At 43.1% G+C, this 21,360-nt stretch overlaps 1 protein-coding gene across 2 annotated transcripts in view; it reads left to right on the plus strand.

Annotated features, from left to right (window-relative positions):
- The first annotated feature begins 98 nt into the window (after positions 1–98).
- LOC117222749 (UBA-like domain-containing protein 2) overlaps positions 99–21,360 on the plus strand; it is a 39,840-nt gene continuing 18,578 nt past the window's right edge. Inside the window, exons 1-2 of one of the 2 annotated variants that reach the window (XM_033474638.2) lie at positions 113–395; positions 18,553–18,627. In XM_033474638.2, coding sequence (XP_033330529.1) covers positions 288–395; positions 18,553–18,627 — 183 coding nt within the window. In that variant the 5' untranslated portion in view covers positions 113–287. Of the gene's footprint in view, positions 396–18,552; positions 18,628–21,360 lie in introns of both variants that reach the window. The other variant, XM_033474639.2, reaches the window with a different exon arrangement.

The raw sequence follows: 21,360 nt of genomic DNA on the forward strand, positions 1-21,360 counted from the left end.
ATAGCTGGCAGTGACGTCACAGGCACCTCGCCTCTCACGTTCCGCAACCCGCGATCGCCCGCGATGCCCGTCAGCCGCCGCCGAGCCGCCTGCGATCCGCGATGAGTTTAGTTTTGAAAACAAGAGGCTGGTCGCCGCTCGTAAGCCGCGCTCGCGTCTGAACGGAAACCCCGAGGCGAAGTAGAAGCTCGGTGACACGAAACGCTGTGCCCCGGTGCTCGTGCCTCGATCGTGTCCAGTTTTCTTCCGGTATTTTCCCCCGTTTCCTCGAAAATCCAGACGAAAAAATGGACGCCCTTCGCGAGCAAGTGATGATCAATCAGTTCGTGTTGGCCGCAGGTTGTGCTAGAGAGCAAGCGAAACAGTTGCTGCAGGCAGCACACTGGCAGTTCGAGGTAGGAGAATCATTTTCCGCGTCGTTATCCTGCCGGACATTCAGAACTGCATCGTATTCGTAGGATCGTCGCGGCTCCGATACACGGCTACGTAAACAAAGCGAGCGAAAATGGCCGACCGTCCCAGGTGCTGTTTGTTGCGTACGTACGCGACACGGAAAACATTGCGTTATCCGCGTTCGATCAATCGAAAGACTGCGGCGGCGGTTTCGTTTCGCCGGGTCCGCGCGCGACGCATCCTCGTTCCGCGATCCATCGATTCGTAACAATCGCGCGATTCGTGGCTGTTCTCGCGGCCAGTCAATGAGCACATTTACTACCACCACAGGATGATCAAGTCCATTCATAAAAATCATACGATGTTGCTAAGAGGTTTTTTGTTCGTTATTTCGTTGCGACCAGTGGGATCGCTGGTATCTCTCTCTCGTCAAGGTTATGTACAGCATCGCGCGATGCTTTTTCGGATTAACACACACACACAACTTCCCATTTGTTTTCGTTGAAGCACTCGTGACTCTGGTTAGCCGCGATTTCGTTTTTAGACACACCGTCGCGCGAGACGCACAATCGCCGCGATCCCAGCCGTGTAAATATTCTCGCTGTCCAAATAAGTTGCGCCGTGCAATAATGCTATACGTATCGTGCTCGATTTTCGTCGAACGTAACCTGCATAAACGCGGCCGCCCAGGCTATCAACAATGGAAACAACGCTGACATCGCGTGCGCCGATCGCGAACAATGATTATCTTTTCGGTGCCGGGTTTCTCCTATCGATTTACGGGATATCATTACCGTTAAAGGCCTCCTTTAGTTTATGTAAACGCGATCATCGTATTTAGCCTCTTCGATGTACATGTATATGTATGCACCATGGAGTTACAATCGACCTAACCTTTTCTACCGTTGGCGTGCGTGGATAAAAGTGCAATCAATCGGTCCGATAGGAAATAGAATCTCGCGTGATTATTTATTAACATCGGAGACGAATACGGACGAGCAACGCGGACTATTCCGCGTATACATACGTGTTACACCGCGCACGATGTAAACAAGCGCCTGGCTAGATTCGAACGCGTGTATTTACACTCGAAACGCACGCAACGATCGAATCCTCCGAAAACCGGTTCGATTTATTAAACTTGTATTCTCACGCACGGTAACGGCTGTTCTGTGTATTAGTCGTCGCTTAAATATTACCTCGAATATTACGTCTTGCTCTGTTCGTTCTACAGGGTGTCCCGAAAATGTCTCGCAATCTGGAAATGGCGGGTTCCTCGGATCGTTTGAAGCAACTTCTTCCTTTACGAAAATGTTCTCCGAGGCACCGTCAACGAGTTATTAACGAATAAACAGTGACCAATAAGAATCGAGTACGGCTGACGCGAGGCGGCCCGGCCAACCGGCGCGCGAAGCCCAGTTCCGCTCATTGGCTCGATCGCCTCGCGCCACCCGAGCTCGCCTCTCAGTGGTCACTGTTTTTCGTTGATAATTCGTTAACGGTGCCTCGGAGAACATTTTTGTAAAGGAAAAAGTTGCTTCGAATGACCCGAGGAACCCACCACTTCCGGATCGCGAGACATTTTTGGGACACCCTTGTATTGCTATGTACATACAGGGTGCTCGACATTTACGATCCGAAATTCACTCTCGGTGGGACAAACATCGACGACCGTAGTTCTTTTTTTCCTTGTTAGCGCAGCTGTGGTGTCAGATCACATTCGCGACAATGATCTTCGCGTTGGTCAGGTTTGTGCGCGTTCTCCTCCTCGGTACCTGTTTTGATGAGTCACCGGTGTGTATGTTTACAATAAAAGCGTGAACTTTCGCGAATGTGTGCGCTCGCTCTAGTCGATACCTGCGTTTACGTAAGACCGTGGCCGAAGCGTCGTTAGAACACGTACGTAGAACCATAACGTCACGATAGCTGGGGTAAGTCTAGGTTAAGTCTAGGCTGTGAATCGCAAATCAATTTCTTTTCCTCGCGTATGTTTTAAAGATGAAAAGGAACAACGGCCATCGCAAACGTTTAGAAAACTAAAACAAAGTACGGGTTTCTAAAAAAATTCTCGAATATTTACTTAGCTCGGAATTCGTTGTTTACAGACGGCAATACGTTATTCACAGAAAATTCGCGGATCGTGCGGTTACATTACCGAATTACATTAACAAAGTTGTTGACTAAATCGACTGTTTCCCGTTTGTGTACGGGTTTATCGAGGCATCTTTTAACCCTTTGCACTCGAAGTCATTTTAATTGTAAATGTAATTTAATTTTTCCGACTTCCGGTATTTCCATTTTATATAACAAAGTGCATTTTATGCGTATGAAATTTATAGTCTTGCGACTCGTCGTACAACAGTGTTAGACTTTTAACAATTTTTTGATGTCTAGACTTTTATAATATAAAAATTACCTTAATTAGTAACAATAATATAATATAATATAATAATATAATATTAATAATAATATTAATTTTAATAACAATCTAATATTAATATAATAATTAGTAACAATTTTAATGGTGCCTCGGAGTCACCGCTCGAGTGCAAAGAGTTAATATCCTCATTTTCTTTGTTTACGCAGTATGTTTGAACACTTCGGATCTTAGGCGGCGCTCGTAAAACGAGCGGCAGGCAGCATCGATCGGCCGCGCGCGCTCGTTGTTTTCCGAGCACCCGTTAGACGGGTAGGATGACTTTTAAATCCGTAACGAAATTATTCGCGCTTATTCGTGTCAAACTTTCACGGGTTAATGCGACTCGCGCTTTAAGCTCCGCGAAACCAATTTACGCGTTAACCGAGAAATAATAACGCGCCGGTTCGGTTCGATAATTTCTCTCTGCTATCCGAAATCGTCGACGTTTTATATACGTTTCTCATACTTTCACATCATACACACAATGCGGTCAAGAACCTGCGGTGGCCTTTCAGCAATTAGTATCTTATCCGTGGCCGGCTAATCGCCGCCCATTTCTTTCGCAAAGTTCTCGCTTCGAGCGGTACAATGGATTTAAATGAAAGCGATAGCAACGAAATTTCGGAGCTTGTTCATTTTTAATGAGAAAAATAACTCTTTCTGCGTCAAGTATATCCGGATCATAATAAGATGCGAATTATTACTTTCAATTAATATTAATTGAAATATTATATAATATTATATAATAATAATAATATAATTATAATTATATAATTATAAATAATAATAATATTATATAATATAATATTCAAATATTAATTATTACTTCTCTTCTTCCAAACGTTGTAAACATAACATATTTGTATCTTCGCAAATATTTAACTCGGCGAGAGCGTTGATAATAATAATTTCAATCAAGCTTTTGTTTCGATAGAACGAACGTTTTCGTTCCTTGTTCTTATGTAATAATATCTGGGATCGAACGTTTGCATAAACAATCGTGTACAATACACACCCATTCACGAGTTGCAATACAACGAAACCAATTATCGGCGTTGTTTATTTCCGGGGCTCTATTTAGTATCGAATAACACCGGTCACCTCGGCATATAAAATAAATTTTAATGGAGTTCCTATGACGTCATCGTTCAGACAAGGAAATTATTTAACATCGGGGAGACTATTGTGCATTCATCTAAATTGGTAACAACTTTCTAAAATATTTGTAGAGTACAAATATTCTACAAATAATTTAATAAGTAAATTTTCAGTAAATTTTCCACGCATGACAAACATAACGCGAATAATTTTATTTACGTTTCGTACGGAACGATAAACTATTCGCTCTATTTATTTCGTATCGCGAACGTATACAAACAAATATTTACGAAATAAATATAAATATAATTTATATAATTTATAAATAATATATATATAACATATATATTATATAATAAAAATATATATATATATAATATATATAATATAATATATATATAATTTATATAAATATATAAATAAATACGAACAAATATTTCGGTAACCGTTCTTATTTGCTTCTCTGCACACACTTTTGTCAATGATCGTTGCTTGGGCATTTATTAAAAATGCAACTTAACAAATTGTCGGCACCTCGACAAACGTCCGAAGAACGATTTACACTTTCATCTGGTAAACGAACAGGCAACCTTGACTAACACGGTCCAATACTTTGTTGGAATAATCGCTGTTTTTAATTCTGTCACGACAGAAAAAGCTTTCTCACGCGTTACAAATTCCCGATTGTCGCACAAACGCACGGAGATCCGCGCTCTAATTTATGATCGTTACGCAACCTGACCTACAATATCGAACTAAACGCCGCCGTTTACCATCGGTTACCCGTTTCGATCGAGTTCCGAAGTGTTTGCTCCGTACAGCGTGTGTAACATATGTTCTCGCGCCAAGTTCCTGCTGGCGGGGAACGCGTTAATTCATAATTAATTCCTTAGATGATAGGTTACGAGATTAGATTGCTCGGTGTGTTGTGTTCGTGGAGCGATTGCGACACCAGCACCGGCCGAACGTTGCATTGTAATCTCTCCGCTGCACTTCGAACGAGCACGGTAATGTCTCCCTTACCGACGCTCGGATTGTCCACTAAAATGGACAATTTGGGAAGAAGAGATACGATTGTTCGAGCCTCGCGGCTCGTTTTTATAATTGTGGACACTTTCTAGCTATAAAAATAAACCGCGAGGCTCGAATATTCGTGTCTCCTCTTTCAGAAATTGTGCATTTTTCTGCGCAATTTGAGCGTCAGTTAGGGAGACATTGCCGTATCCGCGAAATTGTTGCCTAAACGAATACGAGCGCGAGACTATCGTAAGGTTTGCAACTATAATAAAAGTCGATAGCCTATCGTTTCTCAATTGAGATAGTACGCAGATAGTACGGCGTGTAACGTTGAACGTCCACCATTCAGCGTAAACATAATTAAGAAACGAGCGGCGACGACGACGGCGGCGATGCCGAAGCTCATTGAATATTCTTGAAAACAATATTATGCTTCCGATTAAAAAGAAAACACGCATGTTTCCTCTTTCGAGCCGCGATACTGCGGTTATTTTTACGAGACCGTTGCGACGATAATAACCGCCGAGCGAAATCAATGTTAACGTCGCGTTCGGTATATTCTTATGGAACTGTACAGTAATGTCAACAATTATAAAAACGAAGCGCAAGGCTCGTATAATCGTTTCTCTTCTTTCCAAATTGCCGATTTTTGTGGACAATCCGTGCGACAATTGGGGAGACATTACTGTACACTTTCGCTGCGTTAAATGCGAAATCCAAATGCTGTTTAGCACGGTATAAATTTGCTTTCGATTCTGTTTTCAGTTATTTCTGGATGCTAGTGTAACACGCGAGTAATATTCGAAGTCAACGAATCCGATGAGTCAATTGCACGAAATCGTTAGATCGTCATAGATCAAAGATCATTTAGCATTTTTCTTTTTTTTCTTTTAGAAGATAGCTTTTCGCAACATTCGACCCAGGAGGAAACACAGTTTTCCTGTTTCCGTAAATAACGCGCATCTGTTTACAAGACTGTGATAATCTTTTCTAAATCCAACGAGATCTCGTTGAAACGAACATTTCTCCGCTGAAGAGACTTTTCTTGCGGAACGAACATTTTACAAGAGTTTTTCTACAAACCACTTTTCTCTTTACGGGGAGATCCCGAGAACTCCCGCAGCCACCGACTAATTAACTTTAAATTTTCCATGCAGCTTTTTTTTTATAAAACTGCGCGGAGCTCTTGTTTTCGTTTTTTAATCCATTTCACGGTATTTAGTCGCAAAGAAACAAAGGGGGATTTTTCCTTCAAAGAACGTACTTTTTCCAGAAAATGCTGCCATACTTTTAAGCGCGTTTTAAAAGGTAATTGTAATTAACGGACATTTTTGAAGCTACCAAACGGCCGTTCCGAATGAAAAAGATTGTTGAAAATAATGTACTCGGCACTTGAGCCTGTTAATAGGATTATCAATTATTGCGTTGCGTCCCAAATGAAATTATTATAGTAGTTGGACTTATTTTTTGTCCGATGTATGTACAGGTTTTTACCAAATTCGTTTCATAACCGTAGCAAGAGCGATTCAATTAAATCATTGAAAAATCATTTTAAATCGAAACGGTGTCTTCCGACTCATTCGGTAAAAATACCGTTGAATCAAACATCCTGGAACGCGCGTGGTGTCGTTCTTTGGCAAAAATATTAACCCTTTGCACTCGAAGCTATTTCGACCGTGAACTTAAAATAATTTTTCTGACTCACGGTATTTCCATTTTACAATAACAAAGTGCATTTTATGCGTATGAAATTGTGTGTTGCGGTGACTCGTACAACAATTACACTTTTAACAATTTTTTTTATATCTAAACTTCGATGATATAAAAATTATCTTGGAACGTGACGTAAGAATTTTAGCGGTGCCTCGGAGTCACCGCTCGAATACAAAGGGTTAATATAAGGAATAAGGGTTAACCTTTTAGGTACGGCTGAATTCTGCGCGAGGCTATTTCTCTGGACGGCAGAGTCTGATACTGTATATTCTGTCTGTATATACAGGGTGCCCCAAAAATGTCTCGCAATCCGAAAGTCGCGGGTTCCTCGGGCCATTCGAAGCAACTTTTTCCTTTACAAAAATGTTCTCCGAGGCACCGTTAACGAGTTATCAACGAAAAACAGTGACCAATGAGAGGCGAGCTCGGCTGGCGTGAGGCGACCGAGCCAATCAGCGGAACCGGGCTTCGCGCGCTGGTTGGCTGGGCCGCCTCGCGCCAGCCGTACTCGATTCTTATTGGTCACTGTTTTTCGTTGATAACTCGTTAACGGTGCCTCGGAGAACATTTTTGTGAAGGAAGAAGTTGCTTCAAATGATCCGAGGAACCCGCCATTTCCGGATTGCGAGACATTTTTGGGACACCCTGTAGACTGTTGTAAATTGATGTGAAGACAAAAGAAGTATGAAACAATGCATATGAAGACGATTATTTGGTTCAAACGAGAGCAAGCCACTATAGTGGCGCGTCGTGCCTAAAAGCTGAAAGGGTTAAAGGGTTAGTATAGGGATTAATTATTATTAATATAGGATCCCTTTCGTAAATAATACATGACGTTAGAAAATGTTAGAAAATTTTCGGAGGGTGCAGACGTTAGTACACGTTAGCGTTAGTTAACAAATTCGTACGTCGAAGACGTACAAGCAAAATGATAATCTGTTGCGGCAATGCCGCGTTGTCCGGGGAGAAACGCGGCGGAACAAGGGAGGAAAGAAAGAGAGAATTCAGCTGGTTCGCCGAGTCTAGTTTGAAAACTTTCTCCGGCCGACTGCTAATACGTTTAACAACAGATTACGACATGGGCTCTAATGACTACTGGCGGGTCTGTTACGTTACCCTGGTACCTTTCCAGTTTCTCTTTCTCTCTTTCTATTTGCCTCCCTCCACTCTCCTCTCGTCGCCGTCCTTTCCGTACACCTTTCTACGCGATTAACCCTTTGCGCTCGAAGCTATTTTAGCTGTAAATTTAAAATAATTTCTCCGACTTATTGTTGTACCTTCATTTTATACGACAAAAGGTGCATTTTGTGCGGGCGAAATTGAGTCTCGTGACTTACAAAACGGTTGCACTTTTAACAATTTTTTTAAAAATATGTAAGCTTTTTTGTCGATGTGAAAATTACCTCAGAACGTGATATAACAAATTTTAGCGGTGCCTTGGAGTCGCCGTTCGAGTGCAAAGGGTTAATAGGGACGGGTTCGAACACGGCGCGAGTTGATAGAGTCGCCGGTATTTAAGAATAAATGGAAAAACTTCGTTAGGAAAATTGCAGAGTCGAAGAGAACCTTACCGAAAACTTTCTCTTTCTGTCTCTTTCTCTCTCTTTTAAACGCGAGAGCGTTTAATAATTGACCAACAACCACGAACGAAACGAAACGAAACGAAAAAAAAAAGAAAGACTATTTGGCACCTGTTCCTTGTTCGCGCGATATGAAACGCTAAAAATAAACGGACTAAAAAGTCGAACCGGAGTAATCAATATCGCGGTGGTTCGAGTGATGCTTGGTAATACGAGCTTGTCCGCCGGATTGCCGAGAGTTTCCGTTCAAACCATTATTTCTCGCAAGAATCTCCGATGACATACATCTGCGCTATTCTCGTGGAATACGTTGCACTCTATCGACCTCGTAGCCATCGTTCCTGAGGTAGCCTTGATCTTTACGCTTAGCGAACCGCTCGCGAATTTGCTGATAAAAAAAAGAACACCCTTTCTGCAAACACTGCGAAGACGGTACCATTGTTATCTCCGAACGCGTTCGCTATCTGTGGTTAATTTGCGCGATCGGAACTGGCACCTCGAAGGCCATCGGTATCCGGCGATGGTTACAATTACAGTAATGTCTCTCTAATTGACGCCCGGATTGATTATAAGAATGGACAATTTGGGAAGAGCCTTGCGGTTTATGTTTATAGTTATAAACTGTCCTAAATTGTACATTTTAGTCGACAATCTGAGCGTCAGTAAGGGAGACATTACTGTACTTTGTAGAATAATTATCGATAAATTATTTGCAATCGAATAAGTAAATAATTGAATAATTTGAGAAATAAATAACTTATTTAATTCAAGTATGCAATTCTGCGAGACCGCTTCGCAAAGACGACGCGTCGCGTCGAGTTATCCCAACAACAAAATCTTACAACGAATCGAATCGACCCTTTGCGCTCGAAACCGTTTTAACTGTAAATCTAAAATGATTTTTCCGACCTACGCCGTCTCTATTTTATACGACAGAGCGCATTTTATGCTTGCGAAATCGAGTCTCGCGACTCGTACAACGGTTTATACTTTTAACAATTTTTCAAATCTAAATTTTCTCGATGCAAGAATTATTTTGGAACGCGATATAAACATTGTTTAGCGGTGCCTCGGGGTCGCCGCTCGAGCGCAAATGGTTAAAGTAACTGTATAGAAATTGTCGAACAATAATTCTAAGTAGATATCGCGCATCTTCCGACATTCGCCGAGGCATTCGCATCAACGAACGTCCACGGTAAATTCTCTCCAATTTTCCATCGGCTCGCAAAACCAAAATGGACAATTTGGAGAGAGGAGTCACGATTATTCGAGCCTCGCGGTTTATTTTTATAGCTATAAAGTGTCCACAGTTATAAAAACGAGCCGCGAATCGTATCTGTTCTTCCCAAATTGTCCACTTCAGTGGACAATCTGAGCGTCAGTAAGGGAGTCATTACTGTACGTGTCATATCATATCGAATGCTTCGGTGTAACACATATAGTTTATCAATTGTATGTTAGAAACGTAAGCGTTCGAATACTTTCGTGTACGAGTGTACGTACACGGTGTACACGTGGTAGAGAGGAGGCCTCGCAGCGACGCGGTGAAACGGTTGCGCCTTGTCTCGTGTCTCAATACTTGGCTCGATAAAGGGTGCGCGGGTGCTCGAAACGTTTCAGGTCGAACGGCACAACGGCGCGGCGCATATTTTTATCGAGATCGCATCACGATCTCGAGTTTCTGTACCGTGCAGGTCGATCCTAGAAATTGGAACAGGCCGTAAACTCTCTTTATCGCGCGAACGTAGAAAAACATGTTCGATCGAATCAAACTTTATCTCGCGCCGAATCGAACCCCGTTTGCTCGGGACGCGTCGATCCATCTCTCTGGCCGCGCGCTCGAAATAACCAATTCCGTTTCTTAAAGCTTCGTCCGCCGACGACCGTTCTCCGATAATTCGGCAAAAATCGAGCGCCCGCCCGCGAAGGTTAAGATTTTTGTTTCCGAACGGTCTTCGGAAACTGTAATAATCTTATTCGGATCGATACACGGTGTGACAAGTTCTTAAGGTAAATTATTATTAAAAAGACGATAAAACTTATTGCAGCAAAATGTCGGCAGAAACGATCGGTTTCGTGTATTCGATTCCAATGGTGTATCAACGGCACTCGTTCGGTTCGAATAGAAAAGCCGCCGCGATATTCCATAAACTCGCTTGTTTGCGTTATGGTCGTAAAGAGTACGCGCTAGGAACACAATAACGTTCGAATCAGGAGAGCCTGAAATAGATCTACGCTTGAGAACTTTCCGCGCGCAGCCCACGCTTAATGTAAATACATACGTACGTACGTACATATTTCTATTGACGTCCTCGTCCCATTTTATTTCGGACACTTGCTTTCATTATCCAGAGAGAGAGAGCGAGAGAGAGAGAGCGCGAAAGACAGAGCGAGAGAGAGAGCGCGCGAGAGACAGAGCGAGAGAGAGAGAGAGAGAGAGCGCGAGAGAGACAAAGCGAGAGAGAGAGCGCGCGCGCGAGAGAGAGAGAAGACAACAAACACGCGTGGGCGGGAACTTTTAATTGAGTTTGTTCGCTGTGCCGGCAGGCGGGAACACGCGCGTGCACCGTTTTGCAGGTAGAATTGGAAAATATTTTCAATTCGATTAACAATGAAAATTCGTTTGACGTTGAAATTCGTTCAACATTGGTATTCGTTTAAAATATTAAAATTTATTGAACATTCAAATTCATATCGAAATCGAGAGATTTCACGTCGCCGCGATTATTTTCCATTAAAAAATCGTGATGCCCGCTTCTGAAAAACACGGATAAAGTGAAAAATTAAAGCTCCCGTGTAACTAAATACTCGTCTTGCGTAACGCGTCTGTTCATTAGTCGGTATTTCTATTTATTGTGCACAGGTGACCCGTAGCAACAATTTTTCGTTTCATCTTCGTTCCATCGATTCTTCGATCACTACGGGATTTATCTTAACCCTTTGCACTCGAGCATGATGACTCAGAGGCACCGCTAAAATTTGTCACATCACGTTCTAAGATAATTTTCACATTAATAAAGGTTAGATTTAAAAAATTGTTAAGAGCGTAACAGTCACGCGAGTCCCAAGAGGCAATTTCATACGCATAAAATGCATTTTAAGCAGCTTCTTCCTTTACAAAAATGTTCTCCGAGGCACCGTTAACGAGTTATTAACGAAAAACCAGTGACCAATAAGAATCGAGTACGGCTGACGTGAGGTGGCCCAGCCAACCAGCGCGCGACGCCCGGCTCCGCTCGTTGGCTCGGTCGCCTCGCGTCAGCCGAGCTCGCCTCTCATTGGTCACTGTTTTTCGTTGATAACTCGTTAACGGTGCCTCGGAGAACATTTTTGTAAAGGAAAAAGTTGCTTCGAACGACCCGAGGAACCCGCCGCTTTCGGATTGCGAGACATTTTTAGGACACCCTGTATAAAATAAAAATATTATAAGCGAGAATAATGATTTTATATTTACAGAAAAAATAGCTTCGAGTGCAAAGGGTTAATAATCACGATTTCCGACGGAGCTGGAAAACTGTTTCCGTGGCGCGAAATGTTACGGAATTTCTTTTTCGGTACACCGAGATCGAGATAAATTAAAAAAAGAAGAAAAAGAAGAAAGAAAGATGGATATCGAACACGAATATCCGATCGTCGTGTAAAAAAAGAGTTTCGCGTATCTTGCGGATCTCGTCTCGGAACGTGGAAACAATCCTTGGAAACGATAATCTCGATCGCATCTCTCTCGCCAGAAATATTCGAAAGCGATCGTACGATTCGGCGGGCGAGTGCGCGCGCGCGCGCGAGCGACAACTTAATAGTTTCGTTAACAGTGTTTGTAAACAAAATTCTTCGGTTCGACCCGTGGCTCGAGAATAAAAAGAGAATGGCACGGTGCCCACCCATGTTGCATGCCGTTTTGTCGCCAACATGACTGTACGTTCCGCGCGCGAACGTGTATACACGTACGTATGTATGTATGTAGTTCCAATAAATTCTTGCCAGCCGGGCCGTAACTCTGTCGGCAATGAGCGGCAAGAATCACTGAATCACTGTGTAAAACGTGACGACAACGCGAGAGCTAATAACAACTCCGCTTACTTTCAGCGCCGGCGAGCCTGAAATTGTCTCAGCTCTGCTCTTGTCTCACGCTCCTTCGCGACAATAACGTCCGGCGTCTAATACGCTGACAGAGAGACTTTGAAATCTCTGCGATTCGTCCGGGAGTCGATCGGCGCATGCGCGAGCCGCGCGTGCTTCATTTTCACGACAGCGCTGTAGGATCGACGCGTGGGTGTACAGCGATTATGATCCCCGAATAAAAGACGATGGACGAGCGTTCGGCGAAACTGCTGCCGGCGAACCTGAAATTGTGTCTCAACTCTGCGCGTTCCACACGCTCCTTTGCAACAATAACGCCCCCGGTGTCTAATAAGCTGGCGTCGAGCAGGAGAGTCGCTCGGCGCATGCGCACCGCGCGTGCTTCATTTTCACGGGAGCACGCAGGGGTCGACGCGTGTGCGCGGCGAGAATGAACCCCGCCGAATAAAAGACGACGGACGCGAGCGTTCGCGAAACTGCTGCCGGCAGCGAAGAGGTTATGTCGAGCTTTCGTCGAGTTTTTGGCCGAAAAACGAGACCGTGCCGCGCTGATCGTTTTATCGAGGTCCAGAGGGGCCGCGCCGTGCCGCCCAGAAAGACGCGCGGGTTTGTCAACGATGAGAGACGACACTGACGGTGACGACAGAAACAGAACGGATGGACTTTGCCAGATGTCACCGCAACGGATCGTCGTAATCTGCCGTTCTGCCTCTAGCCGGTGGGGGGGGGGGGGTGGCTCTCTTTCAAAAGGAGCCCCGATTAAATGGCATGGCTCGATGATCCGGAGCAACGATAACGATAACAATGCTCTTATTTCCCTCGTCTCGTCTCGGGACCTATCTTACAGCCTTCGCGACACTGCTGTGTAATTAGATATGTGTATATCTTCGATGTACGATGCTTCGCACCGGATCTAGCGGGACGTTCTCATAATTTCTGGAATTCCTTCGTCGATCTACTACCTAATTGATATGATACAATTAATATGTTCGCTATCAGCGTCACTAGTGTAAACACAGTAATGTCTCCCTAATTGACGCCTCAGATTGTTCATAAAAATTTCTCAAATCTAAATCAATTTCTTGATGTAAGCCTTGCGAATTCGAGCCTTGAGACTCGTTTTTGATAGTTACAGATTGTCAACGATTACAAAAACATAGTGCGAAGCCGGAATAATCGGTATCTCCTGTTCCCAAATTGTCCATTTTTCTGCACAATCTAAGCGTCAGTTAGGGAGACATTACTGTACTGCAGCTCGTTTTGATAATTGTGGGCAATTTATAACTATAAAAATGAACCGCGAGGCTCGAATAATCGTGTCTCCTCTTCCCAAATTGTCCATTTTTGTGGTCGATCCGGGCGTCAATTAGAGAGACATTATTGTACAGATCCACCGTTATGTTTTATAATCGGTCGTAGATTTCGCGTTATGCATGGCCCCACACGTGGGGCACACCGAAGTCGAAGCCAAGTCGAATCTTTCGCTTCGCGTTCCGCTCACACCGGTCCCCTTTGTGTACAAACGACCGTATCGGCGCGATCAATTGGCACGCGTATTTATACAGAAGCAGCGATTTCGCGTGTCCCCGCAGATAAAACGTTCCCGTGTTGTTTACGAACGTGCCGGTAACGCGACCCACACGGGCGCGCTCGATTCCTTCGAAAAATGGGACAAAGATCGTTCCGACTCGAAAACCCGCTTTATTTGACAGATACGAATATCTTATTTATCTTCGTAAATGCTCGTATCGTTTCCACCGATCGATTGCGTAATCTCTTGTCGCTAGATCGTGGTTTTTCTGCAATTTAAAATAGCAAGAAGATCGGAAGAATCTGAGACCGTCGGTTTATTGTTTTCAATCTATTAAATTTATATCTTTGTAAATAACCTATTAATAAATAACCTAAATTAATATATATAGGTTATATATATCCTATAAATAAATAACCTAAATATATATAGGTTAAATAACCTAAATATATATAGGTTAAATAACCTAAATATATATTAGGTTATAAATAATCGAAACTAAAAAAATTTAGTTTCTATTTCATGCTGTCGATATAGACAATACTCTTTCTGTTTTTTTTTTATTATTGGTAAACCCATGAGGCTTGTTGTTAGAGGCCTCTGATGTTATAGAGGGCATAACGTTGTTTTTGGCTTTCGGACAGCAGGACTAAGAAACTCGCGAGGACTCGCTGTTATTTTTAGATTTTGCTGTTTCGGTAATAAATACCGTATTATGTAGCGCCATTGTGTGCATTTCTGCATTTTTTGCATATTATGTATACGTTTTACATATTATGTGCATATTATGTATCGCCGTTACGTATCTCTCTTTGCATTTTTTCCACGTTCCTCAGTGTCCGTCCAATCTTTGGATATATTATATAATAGATAATATAATATATATAATAATATATATAATAAATATAAAAATATAAAATAAATATATATAATATATTATATATATTATATAGATATATAATATACATATATCATAGAAATATATTATAAACGATATAATTCCACGATAATCGTGTAAATTCTTCGTATCGAACGGATTATGTACATACATACATTCTTAGAGCGCGCGAATTCTTAGCGGCGACCGGCGCGCCGCGCGGAGGAAAATCAATAAACGGATACCTATTAGAGTGTAACTTCAAAGGTCAGGAAATAGAGTTTGTTTACACGTTCGCGATCATTCCGCGCGCGCGTATTGAAACAGAAATAAACGTGAACTTTTATTTACCGTCGCAGCTGAAAAGGTCGAATTCAAATTGTTCTTGTAAAACGATAATTGTCGCTTAATCGCCGTTCATTACGCCGATCAAATATTAATGTACGCTCTTCGAAGCAATCGCGGTAACACCTGTTTATCGTAACTTGTTTGCAACGGCTAATGAAAAAGAAACCGATTAGGAGGAAGCGTATTTTCTAATACGCTTCTGCGATACTCGTCGAAACGCAATCTGTAATACAGTTGTAACATATCTCGAACGGTAAACAGATGTTATTGAACAGCGGATCTTCATGCTCGATATAAAGATTGTTTATTCTATTGCAACCAATAGAAATCAAATAACAAAATTCGTATACTTTTGAATCATTTTTTGATAGATCAAAAAACGATACGTTGACAATTGGAAATTCTTTCAATCAATTACAACGTCAACCCTTAGCGGTCCACGCATTTCTCGAGTATAGTAATGCCTCTCTAATTGACGCCCAGATTGCGCACAAAAATGGACAATTTGGGAAGAGGAGATACGATTATTCGCGAGCCTCGCGGTTTATTTTTATAATTATAAATTGTATTACACAATTATAAAAACGAGCCGCGAGGCTCGAATAATCGTATCTTCTCTTCCCAAATTGTCCAATTTCGTGCACAATCTGAGCGTCTGTTAGGGAGACATTACTGTACCCCGCCGACAGTCTCTAACGTTCCTCCCGAACTACAATCGAGTTTCCGACTACCCTTTCGTCGCGCCCGATACGAAAAAACCGGAAGATAGAAACTGTAAAGGCGATAGGGTAGCGGAGCCGGTTACCGTGGGCTCGCCGATTCCCGTGCTTTCGGTTCGTTTCGGGCATAAATTGACTTTATATTCGTCGACGAAGATGTATTCAATTTTCGCATTCATTTATACTGTTTGTTCTTGAATAAAAAAAAATCGAATACTACCTGTTCCATAAATATAAAATTAATTATGCGAAAGCGTGCGAAAAATAACAGCAATCGGTCGCTCCGCAATACGCTTTAAATATGTAAACAGTGATACGTTTTCGAAGGTCATCGTCGCCTTGTGTTTACCGTCGCAAGAGATGAGTCACCGAAGTTTGCTTTCCTCGAAGGATCGGGAACGTCGAGCGTGCGGACGCTTTGAAAAAAAAACCCTACAAGAGAGCCGTAGCCGGAACGGAGACAGTCCTCGGTTTCCCTCTCGACGGCAAAACGTGGCAACGTCGAGGATCGAATTATTATTTTATAATCGATAATGCGCGTCGGATCGGTTTTCTTTGAAATTATTCGAATAATCCAAATTGTTTAATTCGTTCACTATCGCATCGAATAAAAGATAAAAAATGCAACAAGAATTTCATCCACGCATGTAAGACTTGAATTTGAAACATACAGAGTGACCCATGATTATGTTAGCACCCGGAAAAATGGTGAAATCCGACGGTAAACTCGTCGGATTTCGCGTCAAGGAACAATGCTTGCGATAAGTAGATAATAGTAAATATATTAAATATAGGGTGTCCCAAAAATGTCTCGCAATCCGAAAGTAGGGGATTACTGAGGTCATTCGAAGTAACTTTCTCCTTGGCGAAAATGCGATCCGCGGCTTCGTTTGCGAGTTATCAACGAAAAACAGCGGCCAATGAGAGGCGAGCTCGGCTGGCGCTAGGCGACCGGGCGACCAATGAGAGGAACCGAGCTCCGTGCGCTGGTTGGCTCGGCCGCCGCGCTCGCCTCTCATTGGTCGCTGTTTTTCGTTGATAACTCGTAAATAGAGCCGCGGATCGCAATTTCGCTAAGGAAAAAGTTACTTCGAATGATCTCAGGAATCCCTCATTTTCCGGGAAAACCATAATTTTGGGACACCCTGTATATCGATATCGCGCAAACCGAAGGACAAAGAGCAGGGAAAAAAGGAAAGTCTGCGCGTAGTACGTTCTAAAGTGTTCGAACAGAAAACACGGAAGGTGGTCTCTGCCGGCGACTTTCGCGCTATCGTCGTGCAAACGGCGACGATAACGCGCGCACGCACGTCCATATTTGTCGAGAAGCTCGGGTGTCGCGAAGGTTCCCCGGCCGCGCGTTATGTTAATGTTAACTCTATTCGCGTCAATAAACCCCGACGGAGATAACAAACAATCGAATTATTTGATCAGACGATAAAAAACGCTATCGCGATTATGTTGCGTGGAAGCTTTCCACGAGTAGCCGGGTGTGTAAACGTGCGTGACTGACTCTCTTGCGCCGGAGACCGTCGCCGAGATATTTATCGTTGCGGTTTGTTGCGCCGTATAATTATACTATACGGACTTTACGGCGTTTACGGGAAAAAAAATTGGGTGGTCGGTATTCAACCATTGGCGCTCCGTTGGCTCCGCTACGGAGACATCCGTCGTTTGTTCCGTAAATCCAAAGGCTCTGCTCTGCGGAGCCCAATGTTTTTAGCATGATTACACCGAAGATGCTATGTTTTTTTTACACTTAGCAACATAAAATGAATAAAATCAAAGGCTTTTACAAGGACGCGTAATCTTTCCCGCTCAAAATAAGACTTGCTTTATCTCAGGCGCTTTGATCCAAAAATGTGCCAGAGTTGCTAGTAGGTAGTATAGTACAGTAATGTCTCCCTTACTGACGCTCGGATTGTCCACTGAAATGGACAATTTGGGAACAGGAGATACGATTATTCCTGCTTTGCACTATGTTTGTATAATCGTTGACAATTGGTAACTATATATATAATTGTACTATATAATATAATTGGTAACTAAAAAAATTGTCCATTTTTGAGGACAATCCGAGCGTCAATTAGGGAGACATTACCGTAGCCGCAGGAACATTCGTAATTCGGCGATAATACATGCTGACCGAACGACGGCGTGTATACCTGTTGGAAATGGTCGAGACTCTTGGGCAGTGTAAACGGTACATTGCCGAGCGTTGCATACATATGTATGTATACCGTATTACTTGGTCGATTGCGTGTCGGACCGTAACAGAACGTTAACGCACGTAGGGGCTTTAGTGTCTTTCTTAACACGCTGTTGAAATATTTAATATTGTGCGGACATGCCGCACGGTTCGGCATTTTGTTGGTAGAAATTGCAGGTTCGACCGCGGTGCCGCTCGCTACACCCCCCCCCCCCCCTCCCGAGACTCCTTTTACAGATGGATTACGCGCTTTGCACCAACTTCGATATGAAATATCCGAAGCTGGAACACCGTCGCTGTTCCGACCGCAGTGGCTACCGAAAAAATATTTTACAATATCGCACAGAAAAAGAAAAATCGCATAATTTCTCGCGTATCGTTTCACGGGTGTGACACACTGACCATTTAACGGTAAACTAACGCATATTGTTTTATAACAATGATCTCATCGTGACTTCAAATGACCTCGGGAGTCACTCCTTTCCGGGTGTTAACACGTAATTATGAGACACCCTGTATAAATGTACGTTGCACGTAATTTCATCCCCGTCTTTCTGATTGTTTCCAGACGGCTCTCAGTATTTTCTTCCAAGAGGCTGCGATACCTCCGTGCGCGCAAGGACCGGGCGCGCATTTCGGCCAAGTAAGTGTAATTTGAGAATATTATTCCAATGTGTATCTTAATCGCTCACAGTCCTCGCTGGCGTATTTCATACGCATAAAATGCATTTTATCATACAGGGTGTCCCAAAAATGTCTCGCAATCCGGAAACGGCGGGTTCCTCGGATCGTTCGAAGCAACTTCTTCCTTTACAAAAATGTTCTCCGAGGCACCGTTAACGAGTTATCAACGAAAAACCAGTGACCAATAAGAATCGAGTACGGCTGACGCGAGGCGGCCCAGCCAACCAGCGCGCGAAGCCCGGTTCCGCTCGTTGGCTCGGTCGCCACGCGCCAGCCGAGCTCGCCTCTCATTGGTCACTGTTTTTCCGTTGATAACTCGTTAACGGTGTCCCGGAGAACATTTTTGTAAAGGAAAAAGTTGCTTCGTACGACCCGAGGAACCCGCCACTTTCGGATCGCGAGACATTTTTGGGACACCCTGGAGATATATTTGTATCGTATTATAAAATATGTGAGAAAAATGTGAAACGTCGAAGAGAAGCTACGAACTCTCGAAACATCGTGCTGTGTTGGCTACAATTTCCAATAATTATATTCACAAAATTCGTTCGACGTTCTTTACGTGATGTGCAAAAATCGTGGTCGTGATCGCACATACGCGACGCTGCCAGCGAACGTGCTAAATACATAAGTAGAGTGCGGATTTTATGCATTTATGCTAGCATCGAGTAGTTGCATTTCAAACTGATAAAATGACTAAAAGAATTCCAAAATGTCAATGCGTCTGTACAGTAATGTCTCTCTTACTGACGCTCTTGACGATAATTAAGGAAGTGGAGATACGATTATTCGAACCTTCCGGTTCGTTTTTATAATTATTGACAATTTATAACTATAAAAATAAACCGAATAATCGTATCTCCTCTTTCCAAATTGTCCATTTTAGTGGACAATCCGAGCGTCAATTAGAGAGACAATTACTGTACAACGACACGCGTCCAGAACGTAGCGCCGTAACCACGTGCGCGCTCTGTTCGAATCGTCGGGACGCCGAGCTTCCGTTCGTGTTCTTGCCGACGGGACGCGACGCGACACGAAGTCGCGAAAGCAAGTTTGACCGACACCAGCAGCGTTCGCCGACCAACATTGATCGATGCCAACTTTGACCGACATACACCCCGTTCACCGACTTCTCTGCAGCCGCAACAATGTGCAACGATAAGCAGTGTACAGGGTGTCCCGCGATTAACGCACCGCTCTCGTCGTTAAACAAGTTCTCGATTATTCGTGTATCTTAACCTCGGCGAAATTCGATACAGTAAACTCTGACCCAATTGTCCTTCGGCTCGTAAACGAAAATAGACAATTTGGAAAGAGGAGATACGATTATTCGATTCTCGCGTCTCGTTTTTATAGTTGTTGACTATCGGCAACTATAAAAATAAGGTTATGTCGATATTATTATATTATATTATTATATATATAATATATTATTATATAATATATTATTATTATTATATATTATATTATTATATTATTATGTCGATATTACTTACATGCAAAATGGCTTACTCTATGTATACATATGTCGACACAAATTTAATCTGGCATTTTAATTTAATCGCTGTTCTATTATACGAACATTAACGTCGCATTCTACAGGATGTCCCAAAAATGTCTCGCAATCCGAAAGTGACGGGTTCCTCGGGTCGTTCGAAGCAACTTTTTCCTTTACAAAAATTTTCACCGAGGCACCGTTAACGAGTTATCAACGAAATACAGTGACCAATGAGAGGCGAGCTCGGCTGGCGCGAGGCGACCGAGCCAATGAACGGAACCGGGCTTCGCGCGCCGGTTAGCTGGGCCGCCTCGCGTCAGCCGTCCTCGATTCTTATTGGTCACTGGTTTTTCGTTGATAACTCGTTAACGGTGCCTCGGAGAACATTTTTGTAAAGGAAGAAGTTGCTTCAAATGATCCAAGGAACCCGCCACTTCCGGATTGCGAGACATTTTTGGGACACCCTGTACTTAGCCCGAATAATCGAGGCTTAGAAATTAATCCTTTATCAGATCAAATTTATCTTTTAATAAATCCTTTCGCAGATCGTTCGCATTTATATTTCTGTACACGAAATGAATACTTTTCTAAATCCTATTAACATTTTTACACTTCGAATTAAATACTCGCGTAGATCACAACTCGGCTTTCATTTCGTTCGAATTTTCGGGCTCGTACCTTTTGTGCCTCGATTGAGAAGCGCGCGGAAAAACAAGAAAATGGAACGAAGTTCGATCGCGTAGCGTTGCACTCGGGGATCGGATCGATGGGAAAGTATTTTCGCGTCGCGAGCCTCGAAGGTCGGCTTCGATCCGTCTCTCTCTCTCTCTTTCTCTCTCTCTCTCTCTCTCTCTCTCTCTCTCTCTCTCCCTCCCTCCCTCCCTCCCTCCCTCTCTCCCTCTCTCTTTCTCCCGTTCCAGCGAGTCTATTTATTTGTGTCACGTGCAACGATCCACGACGCATCACGCGAACGACTTTATTCATTAAGTTCGTTGCGCGAACCCCGACGGGATCACGTGCGACAAATTAAACGCAGCATACACCGTTCCTCCTCCCTCCTCTCTCCCCCTTCCTCTTTCGATCTTCGGACTTGGTTTGTGTAGTAGCGCGCCGCGACGGTCGGCTTACAAGAATAACAAAAATAACACAGCTGTCGATAGAAGAAATTCTGCAAAAATTGCAATCGATTGGAAC

The sequence above is a fragment of the Megalopta genalis genome, chromosome 10 (assembly GCF_051020955.1).
Source record: "Megalopta genalis isolate 19385.01 chromosome 10, iyMegGena1_principal, whole genome shotgun sequence".
NCBI classification, from domain to species: domain Eukaryota; kingdom Metazoa; phylum Arthropoda; class Insecta; order Hymenoptera; family Halictidae; genus Megalopta; species Megalopta genalis.